The 25,233-nt window shown below is 31.8% G+C and overlaps 3 protein-coding genes across 4 annotated transcripts; all 3 read left to right on the top strand.

Annotated features, from left to right (window-relative positions):
• Window positions 1-4,927: 4,927 nt before the first annotated feature.
• On the top strand, window positions 4,928-7,827 carry LOC18052360 (lipid phosphate phosphatase 2). Its single transcript, XM_006448330.2, has 9 exons — window positions 4,928-5,051; window positions 5,249-5,356; window positions 5,763-5,987; window positions 6,321-6,408; window positions 6,507-6,616; window positions 6,734-6,827; window positions 6,979-7,167; window positions 7,267-7,326; window positions 7,489-7,827. The coding sequence occupies exons 2-9, from the start codon at window positions 5,297-5,299 to the stop codon at window positions 7,692-7,694; spliced, it is 1,032 nt and encodes a 343-aa protein (XP_006448393.1). The 5' UTR covers window positions 4,928-5,051; window positions 5,249-5,296; the 3' UTR covers window positions 7,695-7,827.
• Window positions 7,828-9,056: 1,229 nt separating this feature from the next.
• On the top strand, window positions 9,057-15,207 carry LOC18052359 (lipid phosphate phosphatase 2). Of its 2 annotated transcripts, none has more exons than XM_006448329.2 (8): window positions 9,057-9,268; window positions 11,240-11,466; window positions 11,583-11,670; window positions 11,771-11,880; window positions 12,006-12,099; window positions 12,636-12,824; window positions 12,971-13,030; window positions 13,892-15,207. In XM_006448329.2, the coding sequence occupies exons 2-8, from the start codon at window positions 11,251-11,253 to the stop codon at window positions 14,104-14,106; spliced, it is 972 nt and encodes a 323-aa protein (XP_006448392.1). In that variant the 5' UTR covers window positions 9,057-9,268; window positions 11,240-11,250; the 3' UTR covers window positions 14,107-15,207. The 2 variants fall into 2 exon arrangements, with proteins under 2 accessions (XP_006448392.1, XP_006448391.1); XM_006448328.2 differs by having other exon boundaries at window positions 9,078-9,284.
• Window positions 15,208-22,652: 7,445 nt separating this feature from the next.
• Window positions 22,653-23,075, top strand: LOC18052357. Its single transcript, XM_006448325.1, has one exon. It carries the CDS (start codon window positions 22,653-22,655, stop codon window positions 23,073-23,075), a length of 423 nt encoding a protein of 140 aa, XP_006448388.1.
• The last annotated feature ends 2,158 nt before the right edge of the window (window positions 23,076-25,233 follow it).

The raw sequence follows: 25,233 nt of genomic DNA, 5'->3' as shown, positions 1-25,233 counted from the left end.
TAATAATAATAATAATAATAATAATAATAATAATAATAATAATAATAATAATAATAATAATAATAATAATAATAATAATAATAATAATAATAATAATAATAATAATAATAATAATAATAATAATAATAATAATAATAATAATAATAATAATAATAATAATAATAATAATAATAATAATAATAATAATAATAATAATAATAATAATAATAATAATAATAATAATAATAATAATAATAATAATAATAATAATAATAATAATAATAATAATAATAATAATAATAATAATAATAATAATAATAATAATAATAATAATAATAATAATAATAATAATAATAATAATAATAATAATAATAATAATAATAATAATAATAATAATAATAATAATAATAATAATAATAATAATAATAATAATAATAATAATAATAATAATAATAATAATAATAATAATAATAATAATAATAATAATAATAATAATAATAATAATAATAATAATAATAATAATAATAATAATAATAATAATAATAAAACATCGATTGTACGTTGAATAGGAGATAAATTAATAGATATGATTATGTAGACTAATGTTGGTCCAAATTTTTCACCATTTGAGATGAAAATGTTGAACTTAAGGACAATCTTTAACAATGGATGATTGATACATTTGCTCCAATTATTCTTTCGTCATTCGAAGAAAAAAAAAAGGATATAATGGCTTGAGTTGGTAATTATTTAGAGTTTTGGGACCATTGCTGATTGCTACATCAGTAGACCCGTAGATTAGGTTTAAAGCCTTTGTCCCATGCCTAATCCATAAACAAAAGGATAAATTCATTTTGCATCAAGTTTTTGCTATTTAAGAATATATTCATTTCACATCAAGTTTTTACTATTTATTTATGCGAGGCAATCAAAGAAAAAAGTTGAGTACATGCAAAATTTCTTAAACCAACACCTCCTTCAACTTCAATTGTGCGTGTTAGTACATTCTTATTTTTCTTAAAATTGTAAAGAATTCGAGTCTTTTTATATTTATGAGATAAAAATAAAATATATATATATATAATTCTCATGCTAAAATCATTATTTATCGAAATGATAGGTATATTAGGTGCCTGTTTTAGCTTAATTAAGAAGCATGTTACAGGGATTAAAGAAGCAGAACAAGCATGTTGTGGAATATCATTATATTTTATTATTACCTCTGTCAAATATGACATTATGTGATACATGGACATCATGCTAAATAATTTTCGAATCTTCCAAGATTCTTCTGAATTGAAGGATATTGGCATTCTAGCTTATATGTCCGAGAGACTTCCAGAAGGTGAAAATTCAAGTGAAATTTCTAGGCAATTCAGCTTCTAATAGAAAGGAGTGCCAAGTCCTTCCTTGTAAACCAGACGACAAGTCGTCACTCGTTATTAATATTCATTTTTAAAAAGCGAAAGTCATGATAAACATTCAAACCCCTTTCAAAAAATAAGAGGAATTAGAGTCCCCCAAAAGTGTTTTTTTTTTTAATTGATTAAGCATCATACTACTGTATTACACAGAGATATATATAACTGCTATGACAGTAGGTCATTATATTAAAATTTATAATCAGATATATATGTATGGGACTTACATTATTACATTTTTAGTCTATGAAGCATATGCCCAGTCAAATACTCCTCACAGAAGAAGAATGTTTCTACTCCACTCATATTTCGTAAGAGAGAAAGACGTTATAAGTAGTCTCCACATAATTATATTTAATTGAAGGAGGTTGAATCTGTGAGGACTCGAACCATTATCCTCATAATATGCTTAACTTTGAGGGCAATGGTTCACCACTGTACTACAAACCTCCCAAAAGTGTTAATATTTATGAATCTGTCTGTCCATTCCCTGCCATCTCGTGGGTCTAACACGGCACAGCCAAATTAAAGAATCAAAAAGAGGATAATAGGCCATGGGTCCGTAAGTTTATTATAATCACAAATAAGGATATAATTTTCAACTTTTTCATATATATCTTTTTGTTTCTATATTTTATTTTCGTAAAAGGTAGGAGACTAAGCAAAAAAGAAGAAATAATAATAATAATACAATAAATAACTCTACCTCTCTAAGGCATGGCAAAACTAATAAATAAATCTAATTTGAATCGAATCTTAATCGAATTGAGTCAAAACTCTACTGATTCAAATTTAATTCGTTTATTAAATGAATTACGATCTGAAGATTCGAATTTAATTTTTGAATATTCGCTTTAATTCGTTTAATTTATTTAGTAGAATTAATATATGAATTCAATAGAATATAAATTTACTTATTATTGACTTATCACATAATAAACAAATCCATAATGAATCGAATTGAATATGAATTCGTTTACAAATGCTTTAAATAAATTTGTTACGAATAAGGAGAAAATGACAACGGATCGGACGAAACCATCTCGATGATCAACGATTCAAGTCTCGAGCTGAGAGATTTCTAGCTAACAAATAATCGGCGGTAGCAAGTAACACAACCCATGAAAGTGTTCTTTTGTTTCGCGCCCTCCAGCACTTGTGGCTGTGAAGAGGAGGCTTTTGGCTTTGAGCGATGAAGAAGAAGAGGAAGAAGTTGTTCTGAAGAAGAAGAGTTATAAGAGGAAGCTAGTAAATGATTTTGACAGATTTGTGCTGCTGATGATGATTTTGACAGATTTGTGCTGCTGATGATGATTTGATTGGAGTGACAATGAAAAGCAAGTTACTAAAAGGAGATGATGAGAAGGAAGTGAGTCTGAATCCTGCAAAGACCACCAAAAACACCAAGAATGTGAAGATTGATATTAGAACTTCTCCAAGATAAGCTAAGCGTAAATAAAAAATGAATTGAATTTGTTTGATCTTTTATTACTAGTAAAGGGTGGATAAAAATTAAGTCAAATTATGCCTGCCCTCGCTTATATATTTTGTCTTATTATCATTTATAATTACTGAATTAACTTTTAAGTTTTTAAAATTTTTCAAATAAATTTAAGGGTAAAAAATAATTTAATTAATAAATTACAAACAAATGACCATGCTCAATTCATTTATGTTCCATTTATTAAATGAATCCCAAAAGAATAAACGAATGTCCTTAAACTCAAATTCGGTCCGTTTATTTATTGAATCAAATCGAATTATGAATCAATATTTTCATACCCAAGCTTATTTAGATTGAATCGAACCAAACTGAATAGACGAATCTTGATTTAAATTGTCACTTCTCTCTTATAATTTAAACTTGAGTGATTGATCAAATAAAATTATTTGAAAACCATTTGATCAAATTCTTAGAGGCAAATAAAAGTAATTTGAGTTCACAATAGTGTTTGTGTGTGTTAAACAAAGAAGATAACCTGTTTATTAATTTTGTTAAAAAATAATCCAATATAATTATCAATTAGCTTGTAACTGAGTTACCTACTCAACATTGGTAGCGAAGCCACCAAGGGACTTGTAGTGACAGCTATCTCCACATGTCCTAAATTTTCTAAAAATATATGTTTCTGTCATATTCAATAAAATGTACGAATTTTCTTAAGTGGATTAATTATTTCATTAATTTAAGTTTAATTTTTTTATTAAATATCTCATCTATTTATAATTTTAGCCCAATTATGAAATTTAAATTAAGCCCAAATGTCCAACTTGATAGAATCTAATGAACAAATGCCCAACCGAATAATTTTTTTTTTAAAAAAAAAACCTAAAATCGTATTTTAGCTTTTCATAATTTAGGCATTTTGCTGCCTTTCTCTAACAGGCTAAATGCCTTGATTTCTAGCTAAAACTTTGATACGGCAAATGGGGGCATCATTGTTTCTTTGGAGAAGAGCAACATTAAACGAGAACAAAAACAACAGTCTAGAAGTGTAGAACACAAAGATAATTGTAAATGTATCAACTATTGACATATAAATATTGTAGTAATTTTTTTGATATTTTTATGTTTCATTCCTTATTTTCTTTTTATATTGATAAATAGTTTTGTTTCATGGATTCGGTTTTCTGGCTACTCCATTGTTTAACCTAATATGTATGCATATAATGTATGTATGTATCTGTGTGTGTGTGTGTGTGTGTGTGTGTATAATATCTTCTCTGTTGATACTTAATTATTTATAATACTATATACTCAAAATTTAATTAGCTCTTAATATAATTGATTTTTAACTAAATTAATTAATAAAACTTTATTATTAAGTAAGAAATACTATTTTACATAGTTAGGATGCATGGTTTGTATTGTGACATAGCAACATGTCACTCGTTGATAATTGTTACAACTTATCACATTAATAAAGTTAACTGATACTATACATGTGATTAGTTAATGATAAGTGAAACATCAATTATAATACAAATTGTGAATCCCAATTATACAAATGCGATATTGTTATTATTAAACGGATAATACAAGTATTATACTATTAATTTATTTAAGTAAAATATTTGTTAAAGCTGTATCTTGTTTAATGTGATCGGCAAATTATTTTCATAGTTTATCACTAATATTATCATTAGATTTTGTAGAAAATCCATTCGCAATGACAATATTTATTCGAGAACTTATTTTCCAAACTTTTCATGCGTATAACAGTGAAGTAATTGATAACAGACGTTTGTACGGATCCAACAACATAGACCAGTGTAAAATAAATGTAAACCATATCATTATAAGTAATTTTTTAAAATATAGGGAGCTACATGCAATTACTGCGTCGGGCCGGCAAGAGTCAAACAATGTGATGGCAGCACCGCAGCTGTCACGCTCGCGAAAGTCCAACCCCAGTTTTGACAATTTCAACGTAAGACTACAAAGGAGAAAAAATGAAAAAGAAAAAAAAGGTTCAATTTCGGATTACAATAAAGAATTAATTAATTAATTAATTGTATAAAATAACTGAACTACTTTCATACTTGTAAGTTGTTTGTTAACCAACCGGCGCCATTTCTTTCCATTACAACGTCCCTCTCATTTTCACTTCTCTCTCAATTTTCTCTTGTATTAAGAAACAACGTGAACAAGTGAGTCTGGTTTTGCTTCATATTTACTTGCATTTTTTTTTTTTTTAGCTTTTCCTTCACTACTTGACTTAATTTATTTTCAAGTTTTATACTTGTATAAAAATTCCGTTTCTTGTTTTTATATGTTGGTTACATAGTATTTATCGGCAGTTTTCTTTTTCTTTTTTTCCCTCATCTGGGTTCATTTTGTTGATCAGTTTTGGTAAAATTTTGGCATAAACTGTCCTGCATATTCATCATCATCAATGGCTTGGGGATGGCTCCGATCAGTCTGTTCTTCTGCCGGCCTCCGTGGTTTCTTCCAGGTCAGCAAGTTCTACAAGATTGTACATTTTTTGTTCCTTTTCTCATACAAAAGTATATGGTTTTGGCATTTATTTGTCGGATGAAATGGGTTATTAGATGCTTCGATACTGATGATTTGTCTAAGGAGTCCATGTTTGACCAGTCCCAGATCAGAAAATTTATAAAATTAAGAATGTTGTCGATGTATTTGTGGCCTGTTTATTGCGTTCAAATTGTTTCTGCAGGGAATAATTATTTGATTAAATAAAGTTGCTTTGCATGGTAACGCATTTATGCATGTGGTCTTACATGTGCCATAAGTAATTATAATTTAATCACCGTATGATCAAGTTTTTTGTGTCTTTATGGGGTAGTTAATTATTGTCTTGGGGTGTTGTTTGGTGTTGTTTCGGTGGCATTGAGTAGCGTGGGGAAATGAGGGAGATTGATCTTGGTGCACACACTATTAAGTCTCATGGAGCCAGAGTTGCGAGAAATCACTTGCATGATTGGATTATATTGTTGCTGCTGGCTGTGATTGAGGTTGTTCTGTATGTAATTCATCCATTTTATCGCTTTGTGGGAGAGGATATGATGACAGACTTGAAGTATCCCTTCAAAGACAACACAGTGCCCATCTGGGCTGTGCCTGTAAGTTTTCATTTCTTGTATGTGCTTTTAATCAATTGCTGCTTTTACCGTATTATTCAGTTGTAAACAAAACAACATTACAAGTATACCAAAGAAAAGAACGGAGGCTTAAGAGAGATAGAAGGAGCATAATAAGCTTCAAGGCCATTTTATGTCTTTTCGTCCATGTGCATTCGTTATCCTCAAGTGGCTAATACGCCTGTCCATTTATGCCTATTTCACTTTGTTTTTGGAAGCCTGCTTTGTGGCTACTGGCACTTGAAGTTCTTCTGGTCATAGTACTCGCTGGAAGAGTTATGTATTGAACTTTTGTTTTTCACCATTGATGGGCAGATGTATGCAGTTTTGTTGCCCATAGCCATTTTCCTTCTCTGCTATCTTAGAAGGAGAGACGTTTATGATTTGCACCACGGCATTCTAGGTAATTACATTTTGCAATCATTTTATATATGATCAGCTCAGTGTATAAACCGGTGCTTATTAACTGTCCATTAAATTTTATATGGTCAACTGTATCAGGGCTCTTATATGCTGTGTTGATTACTGGGGTTATTACTGATGCAATAAAAAATGCAACTGGTAGGCCTCGACCCAACTTCTTCTGGCGTTGCTTTCCCGATGGAGTTCCGGTACATATGCCTTCAACATTTTTAACTGTTACATGTTTTAATACTAAGATTGCAGGTTTTGGTTTTTAGATAGGTGACACTTCATTTCTGATCCTTTTACTTGCCATTTGTTTCCAGAATTATGGTGGGCATTGGGGAGATGTGGTATGTCATGGTAAGGACAGTGAAGTTAGGGAAGGACACAAGAGTTTTCCAAGTGGTCACACTTCATGTAAGCAAATTCCCTGCTGTTTACATAGTGTGGTGAAACATATTGATGTTGTCAGTAGTGATATAAGAGAATCGCTGTTTCATGATCACCTCATTGCTTCATAGTAACGACCGAACCACGTAGTTAATATCTAATGGAGACTACTCTGCAGGGTCCTTTGCAGGATTAGGTTTCCTCTCACTGTACTTATCCGGAAAAATTAAAGCATTTGATGGCAGAGGGCATGTGGCGAAGCTCTGCATTGTTCTTCTTCCTCTACTCGTTGCATCTCTCGTTGGCGTTTCTCGAGTTTCTGACTATTGGCACCATTGGCAAGATGTATTTGCTGGTGGCATGATAGGTCTGTTTTGAACTCCATTGTTACATACGACTAAAACTATAATCAATATGCATTGAACCTAGGAAGTTAATAACTTTCTGCATGTTTTACTTCATACAGGGCTCGTTGTGGCCACTTTGTGCTATCTGCAATTCTTCCCACCCCCACATTATGACGATGGTAAAATTTATCTTCATACCTTTCATATTTCAAGCTAATCTTTGGATTGATATACATAAGCCCTCTTAATGGAGATTTCAGCACAAATAGTCATCATAGGCAGAATGTAATGCATCTTGTTGAATTAATCATTCTGTCTTCGCTTAATTTTGTGAACTTCAGGATGGGGACCTTATGCATATTTCAGAGCAAGGGAGGAGTCACATAGCAACAACATGGGGCATTCCAGGAATTCAGTGAATGCGCTTGAGATGGAGATTCATTCTGTTAATCAACGAACAGAACCAAATGGTGACGCATTTTTGCCAGTATATGCGAACAGCCCTCCAAGCTCAACATTGGATGAAATGGAGTCAGGAAGGAGATGAAACCTACGCATCTTCAGTTTTGCCTTTGCTTCACATTCTTTATTACTTGTAGCTTTATGTACATATATGTTCCCTAATTTGCTATTTTGAATGTATACTAATTTTCTTTTTTGGGTTAAATAATAAAATATGCTTAGGCTTTTAGCAAGTCGTTGGCCTTCCTGGTCGAGCCGTCCCCACTTGAATCTCTACTTGTGAAATTAGTCAAGTTAATTAAAGATATTAATAAGTTTAAGATAAGCCTTCCCTAGATGGATAAATAATTTTATATATGCAAGCTCTCTGATTGATAGACCAACCCGTGCAGGCTTGCATTAGCTTAATAGTGCCCCGGATTTCAACCACTTGTTTGAATAGAAAACTCACTCATGTAATTTTTCAACTTGCTACTGCAAGCATAAACGTTTCCTAAGCGTCTTTATTATGGACACGACTTACAATTATTAATGATTTTCAGAATCTGAGATCCCAAATTAGAGAAGTAGGCAGTTGTTTCATTTACCCATTTCAAAATAATTAATTTATCTCTGTTTCTAATCCGCACGGATGCGACGTTGCCACATTCCACTTTTTCTCAAAGTTCATCATGCGTTATAGATTATTGAATCTTGCGAGATAAAAGAACAAAAGAGATAATGCCATGGACAAGCAAAGAATATTGAAAAAGAAAGAATGGAGTTTTGACAAGGGGATCAAAGATTTTGATGAATCAAAATCGATAGTGCGTTCGGAGGGTCAAAATTACATAATTGAGTCGAATTTAGGGAGCAAATAATGATTAGATTATAGAATTTAATCATCCAATTATCAAATTCAAAAGGCTGTGTTGCTTTCTGTAGATGGAAATTAAAATCTCCTCTACCTATTGCACGTTGCAGAAGATGTCTTTATATTTCAACCACAAATACATGCATTCACTACTTAAAAATGTTTTTGAGTAAGCTATTAAAATATTTCAATTGAGTGTTCCCATAAAAGTATTTAGCGGGACCTTTTTTAGCAGATTCAAAAATCTGCAGCCCATTTCATATAATTTGGTATTGAACTTGGGACCCAAAAAAAGAAAAAGGAAAAAAAAGAAAAGAAATATTTAAAATCAAAATGACATTTTTCTTTTATGAAAACAACCACTCAAAGAGGCTCGAGGGCACAAATTTCATTCGCTTCACATTACAATATGAATTTGGTGAAGTGGATTACTTTTTTAAATTACTATGCGATACCACTTTATTGATAAAATTTGAAATTTTGTCCACTTCCTTTTCATAATTATCCTTTATATTTTTGTCGGCATAAATAAAAAATAAAAAATAAAAAATAAAAAATAAAAAATAAGAACTCCACGCGCTCTTTTTACAAGCTAATTTATAAAAAATCGGAGTTTGTTACCTTACACAGCATTTAGAAGGTACAGTCCCCAGCTTCCCTCACAGTCACAGATGGAGTAATGAGCTCACTTGGACCCACCTCCAATCACTTGCTTTTGCTGGGGCTATAAAAATCAAATCTCCTCTTCCGCACAGCGAAAGCAAAAACACACTCGCTTTTACTTGGTTTTCAGAAATCCAAAAGAGGTCAGCTGGTTCAGAGGTCACTTCATTTTCCAAATTAAATAAACTCTGTAACTCTTTAATCTATTGTATTTATTTTTGGCAATTAATCTTCATTTTGAATCTGTTCGTTCTCAGCTCGTTTATGTACATTGCAGTGGTATCGTTTCGAATTTTTTCTTTCATTTTTCATTTTTTTTTATTTGAATTTTTTTTAAGACATTATTCGTTTGGTTCTCGAGGAAACGGCGGACAGTAAAGAAAATAGAAAAGAAAAAAAGTGAATTCTTCGTTTTCTGTTGCTTTGTTTCTAAGAGCAACAGCAGATCATGTGCGTTTATGAATTATATAGTATTTGTGCGTATTTTGTTTTTTTTTAACATGCTGTTTGCTTCCTGAGAAAGTGAAGGGAGAAGGAAATAAAAAATAAAAAAACAAAGTGAATTCCACTTTCCAGCATGCATCGATATTAATCATGATTTTAAAATTCAGTTTCGTTTTTATTATTTGTTATTGGTAGTATATCCTATCATACTAACAAAATATTCTGGAGGAAAACATAACTTTCTGCTTTTAATAAATTGAATAAAATATATAAACTCCTATGGCTCTCTGCTCACAATTGATTTGGCAGATGTTGACTTATAGGTCGAAACTGAGGTTTGTTGCCTGCAATAACACTGTCTGATAATGAAAACTTGTTTAACATATGGAAAATTTGTTTTGCTCGAGTTGTTTGTTTCTGTATTTGTATTCACTTCTATTTTGATTTGTGTTTTAAATTTTTGTGAATGTTCAAGTGGTTGGTTGCGGCAAAATTTTAAATCTTTCTATCAGCTTAAATTGTGTGTCAGATTGGTAGAAAGCTGAGAGATAGTTTTTCCATATGTAGAAATCTCATTGCGTATGGGACAAGTATCTAATCTGTTAGTTTTCCATGACAAGCGGCTAAATATTCTTAAATGAATGGAGTAACCTAAATCGATTGTGTACCTCTGGAATTTGAATCAATTTCCTGCAAAGTTACCTATATCTTGGACTATGGGAACGGTTCACATGATAAAACTGCTTTTTCCAAATGATTTCACATATATATGTGTGTTTTGGGGCTGTTACATGCTGTAATGTTTCCCATCTTTTTCGAAGCTAAAGGTTTTCCTTCTGCTAGTTAAATGATATAAATCCTTGGTAGAGGTCTGTGAAATCTGGTTGTGCATTCTTTTAACATGATTTAGATTTGGAAAGGTGTTGTATTACTAAGCAAACTACAGTCTGTAGTGAGGGGGAACTGAAGAAATCCTGTAAAATCCATGACAGATCATGATAAATTTCCATAGTGGAGTACAATTTGGGGCCTCTTGGCTTATATAGGATTTGGACATTGGCATTATAATTAGCAGTGGATGAATGTCCCTTTTATGAGTACTTGTATTCCTATCTTTTCATGGGATGTTGTGACCTTTTAGTTAGATCATGCTGTAGGTCTCAGCCTTCTAAATAGACTGTGTGGTTATGGGGTTTGCTCCGCAGGAAACAAGTCCAGCTCACTTACACAGTATAGGTTTTCTTTAGTTTCTGCTCTATTTTGCTGCATTAGTTTTATATCACTAAATTACTATTATCATAATCAATGTATGGGAAAGAGTTTGAAGAAGGATTTAAAGGTTCTGGTTGAGCTTAAGTGTCTTGTTGTCCATATATGATTTCAATTATTTTCTCTTGGTTTTAGAAGCAATTTTTAATTCAGTGGAAACTGAAAAATGTCCCTTTTTTATTTATATATATTTTTTAATTGTTATAAATGCTTATTACGCTTAATATATTTTCTGTTTTTCACATATCTTAAAATATATACGAGTTAAATGGCCTGGTTCACTGCGTGGTCATTGCTTTTTTTTTTTAAAATGAATTATGTTATTTTGAACTTTTTGATATCCAGCTTCAGCTTCTTGAAGAATATTAATCGTGTAATGCTTTTCTTTTTCCCTCCTGCAGATTAGTGAAAAATGCCTGAGATTCAGTTGGGTGCACATACTGTAAGATCCCATGGACTTAAAGTTCTAAAGCTACACATGCACGACTGGCTGATTCTCTTGCTTCTTGGTGTAATAGAGATCATTTTGAATGTCATAGAACCATTTCACCGCTTTGTTGGAGAGGATATGATGACAGATTTGAGATACCCTATGAAAGACAATACCGTTCCCTTTTGGGCTGTTCCAGTATGTTTTGGCCCAGAGAAATTAATATAAGATGCATTCTTCATCTGAAGATTTCATGATATTCACTGCTTTGATAACACTGAAAATTCATGACGTTGTTTCATTTGTTCTTACAGTTGATTGCAATATTGCTCCCTTTTATTGTCGTGCATGTCTATTATTTCATCAGACGTGATGTATATGATCTGCACCATGCCATACTAGGTATATCTTTTTGTTTTGTTGTTTTAATAAGTCCCTCACCTGCCATTTGATTGTGTTGACCTATGGCAATTATGCTTAAAGGGTTGTGATGCATATTCAGGCCTTCTATATTCTGTGCTCATTACTGGTGTTATAACTGATGCAATTAAAGATGCTGTTGGTCGTCCTCGCCCAGATTTCTTTTGGCGGTGTTTTCCTGATGGTAAAGGGGTGAGTTCTTCCAGTGCTTCAACTTTGCTGATTTCGTTTGGGATTATTGAATTTGATTCATATAAACATTTTTTTCATCGTTGTTCGTTCTAACTCAATTTATAACTATTGCATGTCACAATCAGGTCTTTGATAATGTAACAAGGAATGTCGTGTGTACTGGGCAAAATCATGTTATTAAGGAAGGGCACAAAAGTTTCCCAAGTGGACATACTTCGTGTAAGCACTCTAATTACTTCTGTGTGATATATTATGTTACTTCTTTGGCTCCTCATTTTGGATGTAGTTTATGTTCCGGCCGACTGTTGATTATAAGATCTCTCTTTGCTTCTAACTAGCTATATATTTTCCTTGATATCTGTGATTGTGACAGTCTGTTCTCTTTGTATATCACCAACAGTGTCTCAGATGCCAAAACACCCCATATTAATGTAACATGCCATATTAGATTTATGAAATATAGAAAATCCCTATAAAGTTTGTGCAAATTTTCTGTTATTGGAATGATCAAAATTAAAATTCACTCTTATATTGAGATTGCTGGAAAAAATACCAAAGTTATTGCTGAGATTAGTTTCTGATTCTTATTGCTTATGGGCATATTGCTGTGTATCACTCTGTGTGAACATGTGCATTTAGTTTATGGGAAGGGATTTGCTTACTTGTTATTGTTTTCCCACTTGCAATTATGAGCCTTCAGTTTCTTATAACAGCAAGAGAAGCGACTTATAGGAATTCTGGTTGTAAATATGCAGGGTCTTTTGCTGGTCTTGGTTTTCTTTCATTGTACTTGTCAGGAAAAATCAGGGTATTTGATCGTAGAGGCCATGTTGCAAAGCTCTGTATTGTTTTCCTACCGTTTCTTCTAGCTGCTCTGATAGGAGTTTCTCGAGTTGATGACTATTGGCATCATTGGCAAGATGTCTTTGGTGGAGCTATCATAGGTCCGTTTGTTGACCACTTTCTTTTGTCTTTTTTAATAATTGCATAGAGTAAAATTCAGGGCTTCTACCGCTGCCTAGTGGGAATACGTCTAAACTACTTCTCACATTGAATTATTTGCTTTTTTTTTTTTTCCATTTTATTACAGGGACAATTGTTTCTTTCTTTTGTTACTTGCAATTCTTTCCACCTCCATATGATACAGATGGTATGTCTCTAACTCTTTACTTTATGGTTGTATGCTGTTCAGTATTGTTTTCTCTTCCTAGTGCCTCCATAAATACTCAATTATGTATTCAATGGTATTGTATGGATTGGAAGGTAAGGCAAGGTGTTGGATCAGTCTCCTTCACCCAACAAATATTTGTATTTTGAATATATAGGATCAGAAACCTGTAAATCACAGAATCACTGTAACCTTGGCTGGTGGGAATTTTGTTGGTACTCAGGAAGATATTAGATGGTCTTTATGTTTCCTTTCAGAAATGTTGTCTGTCTATTGATAAGCAAACAATTAATTTTCTTTTTATTAAGCAGCATATGAGCAAGCCCTTGCAGCTTCATTGATAATTTATGACCAGTGCCTATGTCCTCTCCAGCTTTCTCCTCTTTTGTGCCTGGCATTTGGAATTTCACGATGTTTTCTCACTGATGGAATTCAAGCCAAAGCTTTTGATTAAATTAATTGATTAGCAGGAGTATAAAGTTTTAGGCTTGGACATTGCACCCAAAAATGGTTTTTTTTTTTTTCATATTTTTGCCTACTAGCACTTCTCAAATCACTTGAGAGAATTTTCTTTCTGGTGCTTGTTACTTGCATAGTCTTGACATCCTTGTGTATCAGGGAGTTAGGCTTGGACATTGCACCCAAAAATGGTTTTCTTGATATTTTTCTGTACTACCCCTTCTCAAATCACTTGAGAGAATTCTCTTCTGTGCTTCTTACTAGCATAGTCTTGACATTCTTGGCTATCAGAATTTATGTATTTATTGGCCGTTTTTCTCATTATTATTGACTGTCTAATCCTATTGGGCATTAGTAGTTTGAACCTTTGTTTATGACCTGCAGGCTGGGGGCCTCATGCATATTTTCAGATGTTGGCAGATTCTCGAAATGACCAGGAATCTAACAACGCCAACTGTCTCAGTGTCCAACCATCAGAGCCCGAGAATGTTTATGCCGAACCTCAACGTCATATTGAAATATCAAGATCCAATACTCGTGACGGTAGTCTGATGCTCGATGAAATGGAAAGCCAAAGGAGACCTTGCATCAGCTGCTGACTGTAGAGAAGAGTATACAATTACTAGATGTCCAGATGTCCATAGTGTAAGATAAGTAGAATATACGCCTTTACTAGCACATGCGTGATCGAGTTTTTGCATGAACAAAGTTTGAACAACGCATCTCATCTGTTAGAAGATTCATTCGAGCTTCTTACTTTGCACATTGTTTGCAACGCATGCTTTTTTTATTTTTTGGGGGATTCTTTTTCTAATTCTTGTTATTTTTTTGGCTGTGATGCGAGTGAGATATGATGTAGTAGGACCTATTCTACCACCTGAAAATAGCCTACCCTCTTGAATAAACCAGAATTCACAACTTAACTTTGGTACGGTTAAAGTGCTATTTCAAATTTTCAATCATTTGATGCATGGTTTAAGTAGGTCGGTTTTATTGATTTTAAAGGATTAGATGAAATGCACATATTAAATTAAATTCACATATGTCGATTGTCGTTTGATTTGTACACTTTTGAATTTGGATTGTAATATATGGTTAGATTGCGTAGGATTGAAAATTATGCAATTTTCCACATGTTGTAGTGGATTATATAATGTGATAAAGCTTACTGATTTTTAATTGGCAAACACATTCTTTGACATTTGTTTCTTTCATGCACGAGTATGGGTGAACCAACAAGGAGTGTCTGGATTTAATGCTATTACAGGGGCTGAAAATATTTGCTTTGTGGAATTCTCAATCTCAAGGCCCACTTAATTTTTTATTCATATGCGGACGAGGACGTAATACCCAGCTTTTGTGGACATGTCCTTTTGGAGTGACTTGCTTGGAAGATACGTCGAAGGATCCTTTCATTATTTAACTCAATGGAGTCAAGTGTTTTCTTTCAATTACTTGAGATCAATCTTGCTGCCATTCGAATCTATTAATTCTTGATCTGTGATCATGCCCGTTTGAAATATCATTAATCATGTTAAAATTGTGTGTGAAAATTTTTTAAATTGACGGACGTAATGAGTAACTGTATACGTTGATATGATAAGGGGTGGTGATATTTCCCCGCGCTTATTTTCTGTAATCACGACCCAGCTTCTGGCTTGTAGTTAGAATTTTACCCATCAAGTAACTCGAATAAGATGGCTATCTTGGTTTTTATCACATTCAATTATGTGTTGTGTTGGACTCTTGCCCTGCTTGCAAAATCTTCATTGCTTGTTTTGGGATGTTAATGCCTCCGTGAACCTGATCTCCGTTTGGCATGCTTTCTTCCTTTCTTTCTACATTTTTGTTTCTAATTTTCATTTTTCAGACTCTTCATTTTCCTAATCAACGACATAATGATGACTAACAATAAAAGTAAATAATAAACCAGGCACAAAAGAGGGTCAGGCTACAGTGCAACTGTGGTACCGTGCCACAGTTGCACCAGCCATTGGATCCACTCAAATGAGTGGGGTCCACTTGAATAAGTGGAAATCCAACGGTTGGGTGCAACTGTGGCACGGTACCACAGTTGCACCACAGTTTTATCCCACAAAAGAACCATGTCCTAGAAATTAAAAAATAAGCTACATATTGACGCAAATCCCCTAATCATCATGTAATGGAATTTCAGCAATAAAAACCTTAAAAATGAGTATGACGATATCAGTAAATTAAATTACAAAATACAGTACCAAACAAAATTTTAAAAAATTTAGGTTTATTTGCATGCCAAAATTTGAATATCGATTATATATTTCTTTATGATAAAGTGCTGCTTTGATATGATTTATCTAATGATCATAAGTACTAATTTAATCTCATAAACTCTTATCAAAATTTTTGTTGTTGTTTAATTATTTTTATAGTAGAGCCTTTAAAACTTAAACAAGTTATTTTACTTTTATTAGCTGAAGCTCAAATTTTGGATTTTTAAGAATAAAGATTGAAAGCCTTTTTTTTTAATATTAAAATATCTAAAATATCTTCTGCTCATTTAACAATCTTATTTCATTCTTTTTATAGCATAACTTTAAAAAACTTATCTATTAAAGTAATTTTGTAATTTTAAATAAAAGCTCTTATTGACAATCAAACAACTAAAATATTTTAGGTAAAAATTTTACTTATAGAAGCTCTATTAACAAAAACTCTATTTTAATAAGCTCTACCTTAAAAGTTGTACCAAATAAAGATGAAATGATAACGGCAGTTGGTTGCTCCCATTTTCAGTTTTCTTGGCTGTCTGGCTTCCTTTTATAACTTGGAAAAATTATTGTCGCCAAATATATTAATGAAAACCAGTCGCCGCAAGGTAATATTAGTAGTAAGTGGGGTTTATTTACAAAGTAATGTAAATTTTGGGATTTTATGGGTGTATTTTTAATTGGGGAGCTATTACGGAGTAGATGGGGGTGGAAATATGATCACCCAAGAAATGCGCAAATTAATTAGTTCGATAGTATTGATATTCTTTTGACAAAAAAAGAAAAAAAAAAAACCTCTTCATTAATTTAACTGTGACTGGTTTTGGAAGAAATCTGTGCTTCGAGACATTATCTATGGAAATGAAAAATTATTTTATCCACATTCCACGAATGATATAATACTATTTGTAAAGCCCTATTTTACAGCATATAACGATTGTAGTGGTTTTCTTTCTTCTGGTTTGTTTGTAGTGCTACTGTTAGATCACATGATATATGGGATTGAATTCAAGTACAATTATGCAAGTATCTTTGTTTAATATTGCAACTTGAACGGCAATGGATGATAAAACTTAAAATAACGTAACTAAAGATGCCCTTTTGTCAGATACTGCAGAACATTTTTATCATAGCAACAGATTCGTCTACAAAATTCTACGACCAATTCAACATCTACAGAAATCTTATTAAAAAATTATGCCAAAAACCCAAAATTGATGCATTTATCCATCAATCATCCGCTTACCTGGTCAAAGAATTTAAATATGATGCAATCTTTGCTTATTGGCCTATTATTCCGATCCTCATCTTTAATCATCGATGTAAACAAACCCCCTATTCAAACGCCCACATTAAATAATCTCAGCACCCATTTCTTCTTTATAAATAATCTCTCTCGTTTCGTCTCTTCACGCCCCTCTCTCTCAAAGTAGTACAAATGGCGATTCTTTCCTTTGCATATTATGAAAGCTTGAAGAGATACTGGAGCAGAAAAAAGTACCAGAGAATCAGTGGTGCAGGTCATTGCAAAAAGAAGCTCAAAGTTGTAAGGCTTGGAGGGGCTGCTGCCACTCCCCGGCTTTATAGAATAAGAACAACACCAAAGCAGCAGCAGCAATTGAAACTCGTTTCGCCCATCAAGCTTTTGGCAAAGTTTCATGATGCTTATGCTGGCATGATGATTCGTTTAGCCAACAAAATTGCTAACACTAACAGCGATGGAAGTGTTTTCAGGGGGAAAAATGTTGCCAAAGCTGGACAGGTTTCAGTGGTTTCTTCTGGTGAAGAAATTGATAGCAAATTGGTTGTGGAAATTTATAAAAGGATAGTTGCTGCTCGGCAATGAAGCACTTAACTATGATTTAAGAAGCACTTCTTTTATAGCCAAACTTGTTTGTGATCATAGTCTATAGCATTTCATTTACATCAACAGTTAAAAAATGCACCTAATTGATAATATGTTTTGTTTTGCAAGGTTGCTGTAAGACTGTAACTGTTGTGACATCATATGGGTATTCTGAATAATTCCACGTAACGTGAAGGGGAAAAAAAGAAAAAGAAAAGAAAGAAAGCAAAGCCCACTTAAGTCCTTTTGGGCCTTTTTTTTTATAAAAAAAAAAAAATAGAATAACTCCCCTTAATATTAAAGCATCGTCATGTGTGAGAACTTCCGTGCAGACGAGACAATCAGCCAGCCGGCCACAAAACCCAAACCAGCATAATTGAGCTAGGAAATGTCAAACCCCTAGCCTTTAAGTTAAAACAATGAGTCTCTCCATCTACTGTCAAAATTTATTTGTTTGTTCTTTTATTTTTTAACTTTAAATTTTGGACCGAACTTCAACTTTGATATGTAAAGATAAATCTCAATAGATATTGATTTAAAACTTCAGGTCCTCACAGGCATCTTATGTTGTTTTTATTTGTATTTAGAATTTCTGTACTCTCCATTCTCCAATAAAATATTTATTTAATTGTTAAAGTTTTTTTTTTCTTTTTAGTTAGATAAAGGCATTTGAGCAAGACTCACTCATGCTTTTTAATCCAAGCATATATTTTAAAAGTAAATTATTTGTTTTTCTAGTCTTGGTGATTTCCAAATAGTATTAGGATCTTGATTTGAACTTTTGTATGTGTTTAAAGATCTTGTACCATTTGTTTTTTATTGTTATTAGATGATAAAATTTCTCCTACCTTTATTTTTTATTTATTAACCACTAATTATATGAGTGGCTCCGGATAATCATTTATTTTAGTGTCAATCAATTAAAAACCCAATCAGAGAAATACATCATATAAAACTTTCTGGAGTACATTTTCAATAAAATGATTAAAATCTGGTAATTAATTCGAATCAGTAAGCTTCCAATACTCGAAAGCTTCCAATACTCGAAAGTCCTAGCGTGATCAAACTATAATTCTCCTATATGTATTTATTTAATTCATTCGGTCACTACTCTGTTAAAATATTTGTTAAATTCTCTGGTAATGTTATCTCTTTTTATACAAAATAAATAAATGAGAGTTTGCCATCTAACCAAGCTATACAAATTTCATTTTAACTGATGGAATTTGAGTGTGCAATTTCAGAAAACCCAGAAAAAAAAAGAAAGTTATATTATAATATACAAAATGAGGAAAAAATAGATATTATGATATACAAAATGAGGACTTATAGAGAGTTGGTACTTGGTAGCAAAACAATAAACAATGCTGAATTGCTAGTCATATACAAGTCCCTCCGCAGATAACTAAATGTCTAAATACAACATTGACTACGTACACATATATAAATCAAATCAACAATTGTTTAACGAAACAATTCTAAAAACGTGTCTAAATATCATTTGTACTCTATGTTGTATGCGGATGATATCTAATATCCAGAAGGCTCACGAAATAGACCAAACAACTTTGTGGAAGAATTAGGGCAAGTGCATGCTCTTTTAGTAACTAAGGTTTGTATGTTTGAATTACTTAGTCTTATATATTTCTCAAAAAAATCATTCCAAAACATCCATTCGTTTCCATCAAAATCTATTTCATTATTCTTTAATTTTTTACTTGTTACATGTTACAATTTTTTTTTTATTTTATATATCCTTCAAGATTTATTGATTAATTTTTTTTAAATACACGAACTAATTAAGTAATCGGTCCTAACAATAAGAACTAAAGCGAAATATGGAGGGAATTGCAGCAGATGCACCTTCATACTTTAAAAATTATCTCAAAACCCTAAAATCTGATTTTGCCAAAATTTTCATCAATACCCTTTAAAAGCTGATAGGAAATTACTAAACTATCCTCATTTTAAAACACTTCAACTCAACTGACAACACCTCTCCCTCCCTCTACTCAAACAAACAAACACTCATATCTGTTGTAATTTTCTCCATTACCTTTACTCAAACAAACAAATACTCATCCTCCATTCTCATACATGCTAAATCGAATATCAACCAGCATCACCTCTGCAATTTGCTCACCGGCATCACATCTACTCAAACAAACATTCATTCTCCATAAATGCTAAATCAAACTTCAAAACGAGCAAACTGAGCCTGAGAAGGGGAAGCTGCCACAACTGAGAAAGAGAAGCCTAGTTCGTCGCTACATAATCGCCAACGAGAGCTGATCCTTTATTGCAAAATGGTCAGAATGTAATTAGTTGAGGCAAGTAATTCCCTGTAATTAGTTTTCTTGTTGATATTCAGGGGAAAAAAAACAAAAAAGTTAGGGTTTTTATATTGAAAATAGATTAATTAGTTGTGGGTCTCTTATAACATGTTCGAAAACAAATTTCTAGTTGTTTTGCTGCATGCAAATTGTGAAAAATTAATGGATTGTGCCGATTATAATTTTGTCATGTAACACACGATTTGGTCGTGTAAGGTTATGTAAGATTCAAGGTTGTGTATTACACGACCTTCACGTATTGTACGATTACACGACCTTCATATATTGCATGATTACACGACCTTCAATTCTAGATTGAGGAGTAAAAAGTTTATCATCTCTCCAGGTGTGTTCTGTAATTTAATTTTTTGTTTCTTGTCAATAGAATATACACATTACATTTAGTTTAATTAGGCTCACAATAAATTGGAATGGTGCAGATGTCTTTACCTTGTGGAATGTCATTACTTAGAGAAATCCTTAATTTCCAATTATAATCCATGGTAAGTCATGGTATGTCTAGTTATGAGTGGAAACACTTTGATCACTGCAAATGGTGTTCTTATGTGTATAACATTACATTAATTTCCTGTAGTTGATATTTTTTTTCTTAATTGATTTCATGGATTAATTATATGCAGGCATTCCTCATGTATGCTTGTACGCTTGGGCAGAGGAAGAAAGCACTTTGAAGATTAAAAAAAAAATTTTAAATGGCCGTAATATGTTTAATTGCAATGTTCATTAGCGTATCCTATTCAAATATTGAAAAATTTGTGCACTAATAACTTTGTTTATTTATATTAATTAATCTAACCATTTCTCAAATTGTCGGATGTGCAAATTTAGTTTTTTTGCTGCAATTTATGAACACACTATTTGGTCGTGTAAGGTCATGTAACATAGGTTTCAAGCTCGTGTAATATACTCGTGTAATACACGACCCTCAGTCGTATATGACATGACTTTGTGTATTATTACGCGATCTTGAATCATGTATTACGAGTCTTTCACGACCTTCAGTTGTATATTACACGACCTTAACTTTATGTTTTACATGACTTTATATATTACTCAATCACACGACCTTAAAATTACACGACTTTTTCCATTAATGATTAGATTAATTTAGTTCTTTAAAGACTTAATTTGGTGCTAAGAATTTATATTTGCTGCTATGCAGAAAATGTCAACGAAAATTATTAAAAAAAAGAAGTGAAATTAAATTGGAATCTAAAAAAATTCCACATCATCATTGGTTTAAATTGTAATTGGTGGCATACGATTAGATGTCTTAAGCTTGAACTTCATTGTGATTTCGAATTCCGAAGCATCTAGATCAATAACTTGAGCTATCTTCTCCACCAATTTGGCATATGTTGTCGATCGTGGTATCATTATCCCTTTAGTCTTGGAACCTTTGAACTTATACTCGTCATTTTGCTCAATCCATTCACCATGGAAGAGAATATACACACATACCAAAACCATATCTGATGATACAATAGAAACAATAATATCAAATTTCATATACAAGTAACTACACGACCTACACGACTACATTACTTACATGACTACACGACCTACACGACTACATTACTTACATGACTTACACGACCTACATGATTATATTACTTATATGACCTACACAACTTATACGGCTATATTACTTACACGACCTACATGACTAATTACATGATGTACACGGTATCAAAAGGAATGCACGATGCGAAACATTTTCACCATAAATAAACTATATTACTGAAAAAAAAAATAAACAACCTACATTGCATATATTTTTACATATAAGAAAAAATGGTTAAAATAAAACATTATAATGTGAGGAAAATTTCTAAATTTTCCTAAAAATTAAAAAACTTAAAACCCAACAACATTAACATACCTTATTGGATTGTTTTAATGAGTAATGCACCTCATTTCAGTTAAAGAAAGAGTGTATGTTAAAGAAATAAATATATAATTGTATTTTTGTAAGAAGTTATGAGAGATTTTGAGAGATTCTAAGAGATTTTGAGAGAATTTCGGCAACAAGAAGAGATTTGGGTGAAAGAAATATGAAGACAATGAAGTTGAGTGAATTTGATGCATTCATTAAGGACATTTCAGACTTTACTCACATTTGTTATGGTATCCATGAAAACTATAAAGGGAAGGGGTATTTAAATAATTTTAAAACTATTAAAGGGTATTTAATTAAAAACCCCCGAAATATGGCGATTTTAATTATTTAGTGTTTGATGATGTGAACAATGATGCTCGGATGAGTAGCTGAATGCTGACCATTGACTACTTCAACTAATGACTACATACCTTTGAAAACCATTTAATATTTAGCAAAAGTCAAAACCCACGCACAAACAATATGAAGAATGTGAAAAAACAAAGACATTTTTGAAGATAAATTTGTTTGGTGCACGCAAAAGAAACTCAAATGTCTTACTAATAATAATATATCTATACAAATAAAAAATATCATATAATCATAGTATGAGTGTTTTATTAATTTCCTTAAACAATTTATTCTTTTGATCATCCTATATGCAAAACACGCCCATAAATAATAATAATAAATTAAGAAAGGTTGCAGCAATTCTTCTTCTATATAAATAACATCTCTCTCGTTTCTTCTCTTCATGCACATCTCTTTTAGTTAATTTATTTTCAGCAACAGCATAAAAGCTATAGTAGCAAATTAAATGGATATTGTTCATTTGGCATATTATGAGAGGTTGAATAGATACTGGAGGAGAAGAAAGTACCAGAGAATCAACGGCGCAAGTCATGGTAAAAGGAAGCTAAAAATACTAAGGCTTGGCGGTGGTGCAGCTGATGCTCCTCGCCACCACCTTTGGAGAATAAGAAGAGTTCCGAAATTGTATTGGAAAATGATTTCACCCATCAAGCTTTTGGCAAAGATTCGTGATGCCTATGTGGGCATGATGATTTGTTTGGCTAACAAAATGGCTAACACGGATATTAATGGAGGTTTGTTTAAGAGTAAAAAGAATATTGCCAAACAAAGAGAGGTTTCTATATTGGTTTCTTCCGGCGAACAAGTTGATAGCCGGTTGGTTTTGGAGATCTATAACAGGTTAGCTGCTTCTCGACAATTATATTGAGCACTGAATGGTGGATACTTATCATTGGGAAAGCACTTTTGGAAAGCATTTTTTGCGTAGTTTTGTAAGTTAATGGCATCATCAAGATGCCTAAAATTTTCTTTCATTTTATATTAATTTTGTATTTATTATTAAACAACTTCACATATTTATTGTAGTTATAAAAGAGACGTTATAAATTCTGTACCTAATGGCATTTAATTTTATTAGCTACATATATATATATATAAAGCGGACAATATATTTCTGCACTGCAAAAGAAGCAATTGCTATGATTTATTTTTCTGAGGCAAATAGAATTTCTTGATATGGACGTTCAATTGTCGATGTCTTGCATGTGACTATTTTTTATTTTAAGAAAAATTAAGCCCAAATTCCAACCCATACAAAAGCACAGACTAAAGAAATTATTTATCAAGATTGTTTTATCAAAAAATAAAATGAAAAGATAAAAAAGGAAAATTATCCACCGTCCACCCGTTTTTTCATTGTTTTTTAAAAATACACAAATCTTTTTTTTTTTTTTGCAGCGCTCCACCTGAAATTAACATTTTTTTCATTAGTCCACACTTGTTATAACACCGTTAGAACTTTACTGACATCATAAGGGTAAAACTGTCATTTTACAACGATACAGTGATGGAAATGTGTAAAATAATATAACTTCAAATAGAGTTCAGTAAAAAAAAATTAAGTATTATGTATTTTTGAAAAAATACAAAAAAAAGGTAGTCGGTGGATAATTTATCTTTTACATTTGATGGTAAGAAAGTCATTTATACAATATTTCGTTAGTTTTCTTAACGGTCTCCAAACGAAAGTGGAAAAGTGAAAAGAAATGTAACTTCGGGTGGATTCCAACCAAAAAAGAAAATAATTATGTATGTTTGAAAAAAAAAAAAAAAAGCGGGTGGACAGTGGATAATTTCCCTAAAAAAAATGATGTGAAGAGTAATTAACCTCTTGACCTCTGTTGTTGTTACTTTAAAATTCAAGCTGATTAAGATATGATCTCTTAAGAATATAAAGGGCATGTTTGGCAGCATGTATTAAGCAGGTATGTATTACACTTATTTTTTTAACCCACGTTTGGTAAATTATTCAACTGGTATGTACTGTATAAAAAAGTAAAATTAATACATATTTGGGTGTGCAATAAAGACCCGCACCAACCCCCGGGTCTCCGGGCCTTTATTAGCTTAGTCAATAAAAGTAAAAAGGAAAAGTAAAAGAACCCAAAAGTCCACAACCCATATCATCTTCTTCTTCACTTCTGAAAACAATACCGACAACTTTTTACCAAATCCTTTTGATGCAGGTAATTTCAGCACTTAACTTTAACAAATCTTTATTAACCATTAAAATATTAACTAGATCCATATTAATTTCAAAGGAAATTTGGTCTTGCTCCCAAGTTCCTATAAAATAAAATAAAAAAGCCATACGGCTTATGTCTGGGCTTTTTTTTTTAGCTATGTTTCTGAAGGAGTGAAGGGGTAGAAAGAAAGAGAGAGAGAGAGAGAGAGAGAGAGAGAGAGAGGAGGAGAAGGAGAAGGAGCCTGTGAAAAAAGTGAGTAAAAAAGTGTTAAAAAAAAGTTCGCTTCAAGAGACAAGAGTGACAACTTGTTGTAATGCTGTTGCTGCATGTCTGGGCTTATATTGCGTGAAAATTAATATTGTATTATTAATTTGAATAAATTTTTGTAAACTTTTGAATGATTATATTAAGGTTGAAAATTCCCCTACGAAGGAAAATCATATGCTTTATTTGTGTAATTTGATTAGAATTATGTTTTTTATTAATTTTCACAAGAAATGTGTAGAAAAATTATGTGTGGAAATTTTTTGAAACTTGTAGTTACATAAATCTAGAAACAAATATAAAAATATTAAATTTGTATATGAGTATTTTCTTTATATATATATATATATATATATATATATCCATATCCTTTTTAGTATTAAAAAATTATTCCATATTCCAAGGATTATGATACTTAATATAACAAGGTTAGTTATTTACTTAAATTATTTACTTTTAACAAACATTAAAACAATCCAGTACATGTTATATGCCAAACACAGGATAATTGATAATAATACAATACAACTCAGCACCAAATACTGTATAATTTATACAACAGGTCAATTTAATACA

Source organism: Citrus clementina, unplaced genomic scaffold, assembly GCF_000493195.1.
Source record: "Citrus clementina cultivar Clemenules unplaced genomic scaffold, Citrus_clementina_v1.0 scaffold_2, whole genome shotgun sequence".
Taxonomy (NCBI): Eukaryota; Viridiplantae; Streptophyta; class Magnoliopsida; order Sapindales; family Rutaceae; genus Citrus; species Citrus x clementina.
The sequence above is the reverse complement of the archived record's forward strand: the minus strand, read 5'-3'. Positions and strand labels throughout refer to the sequence as shown.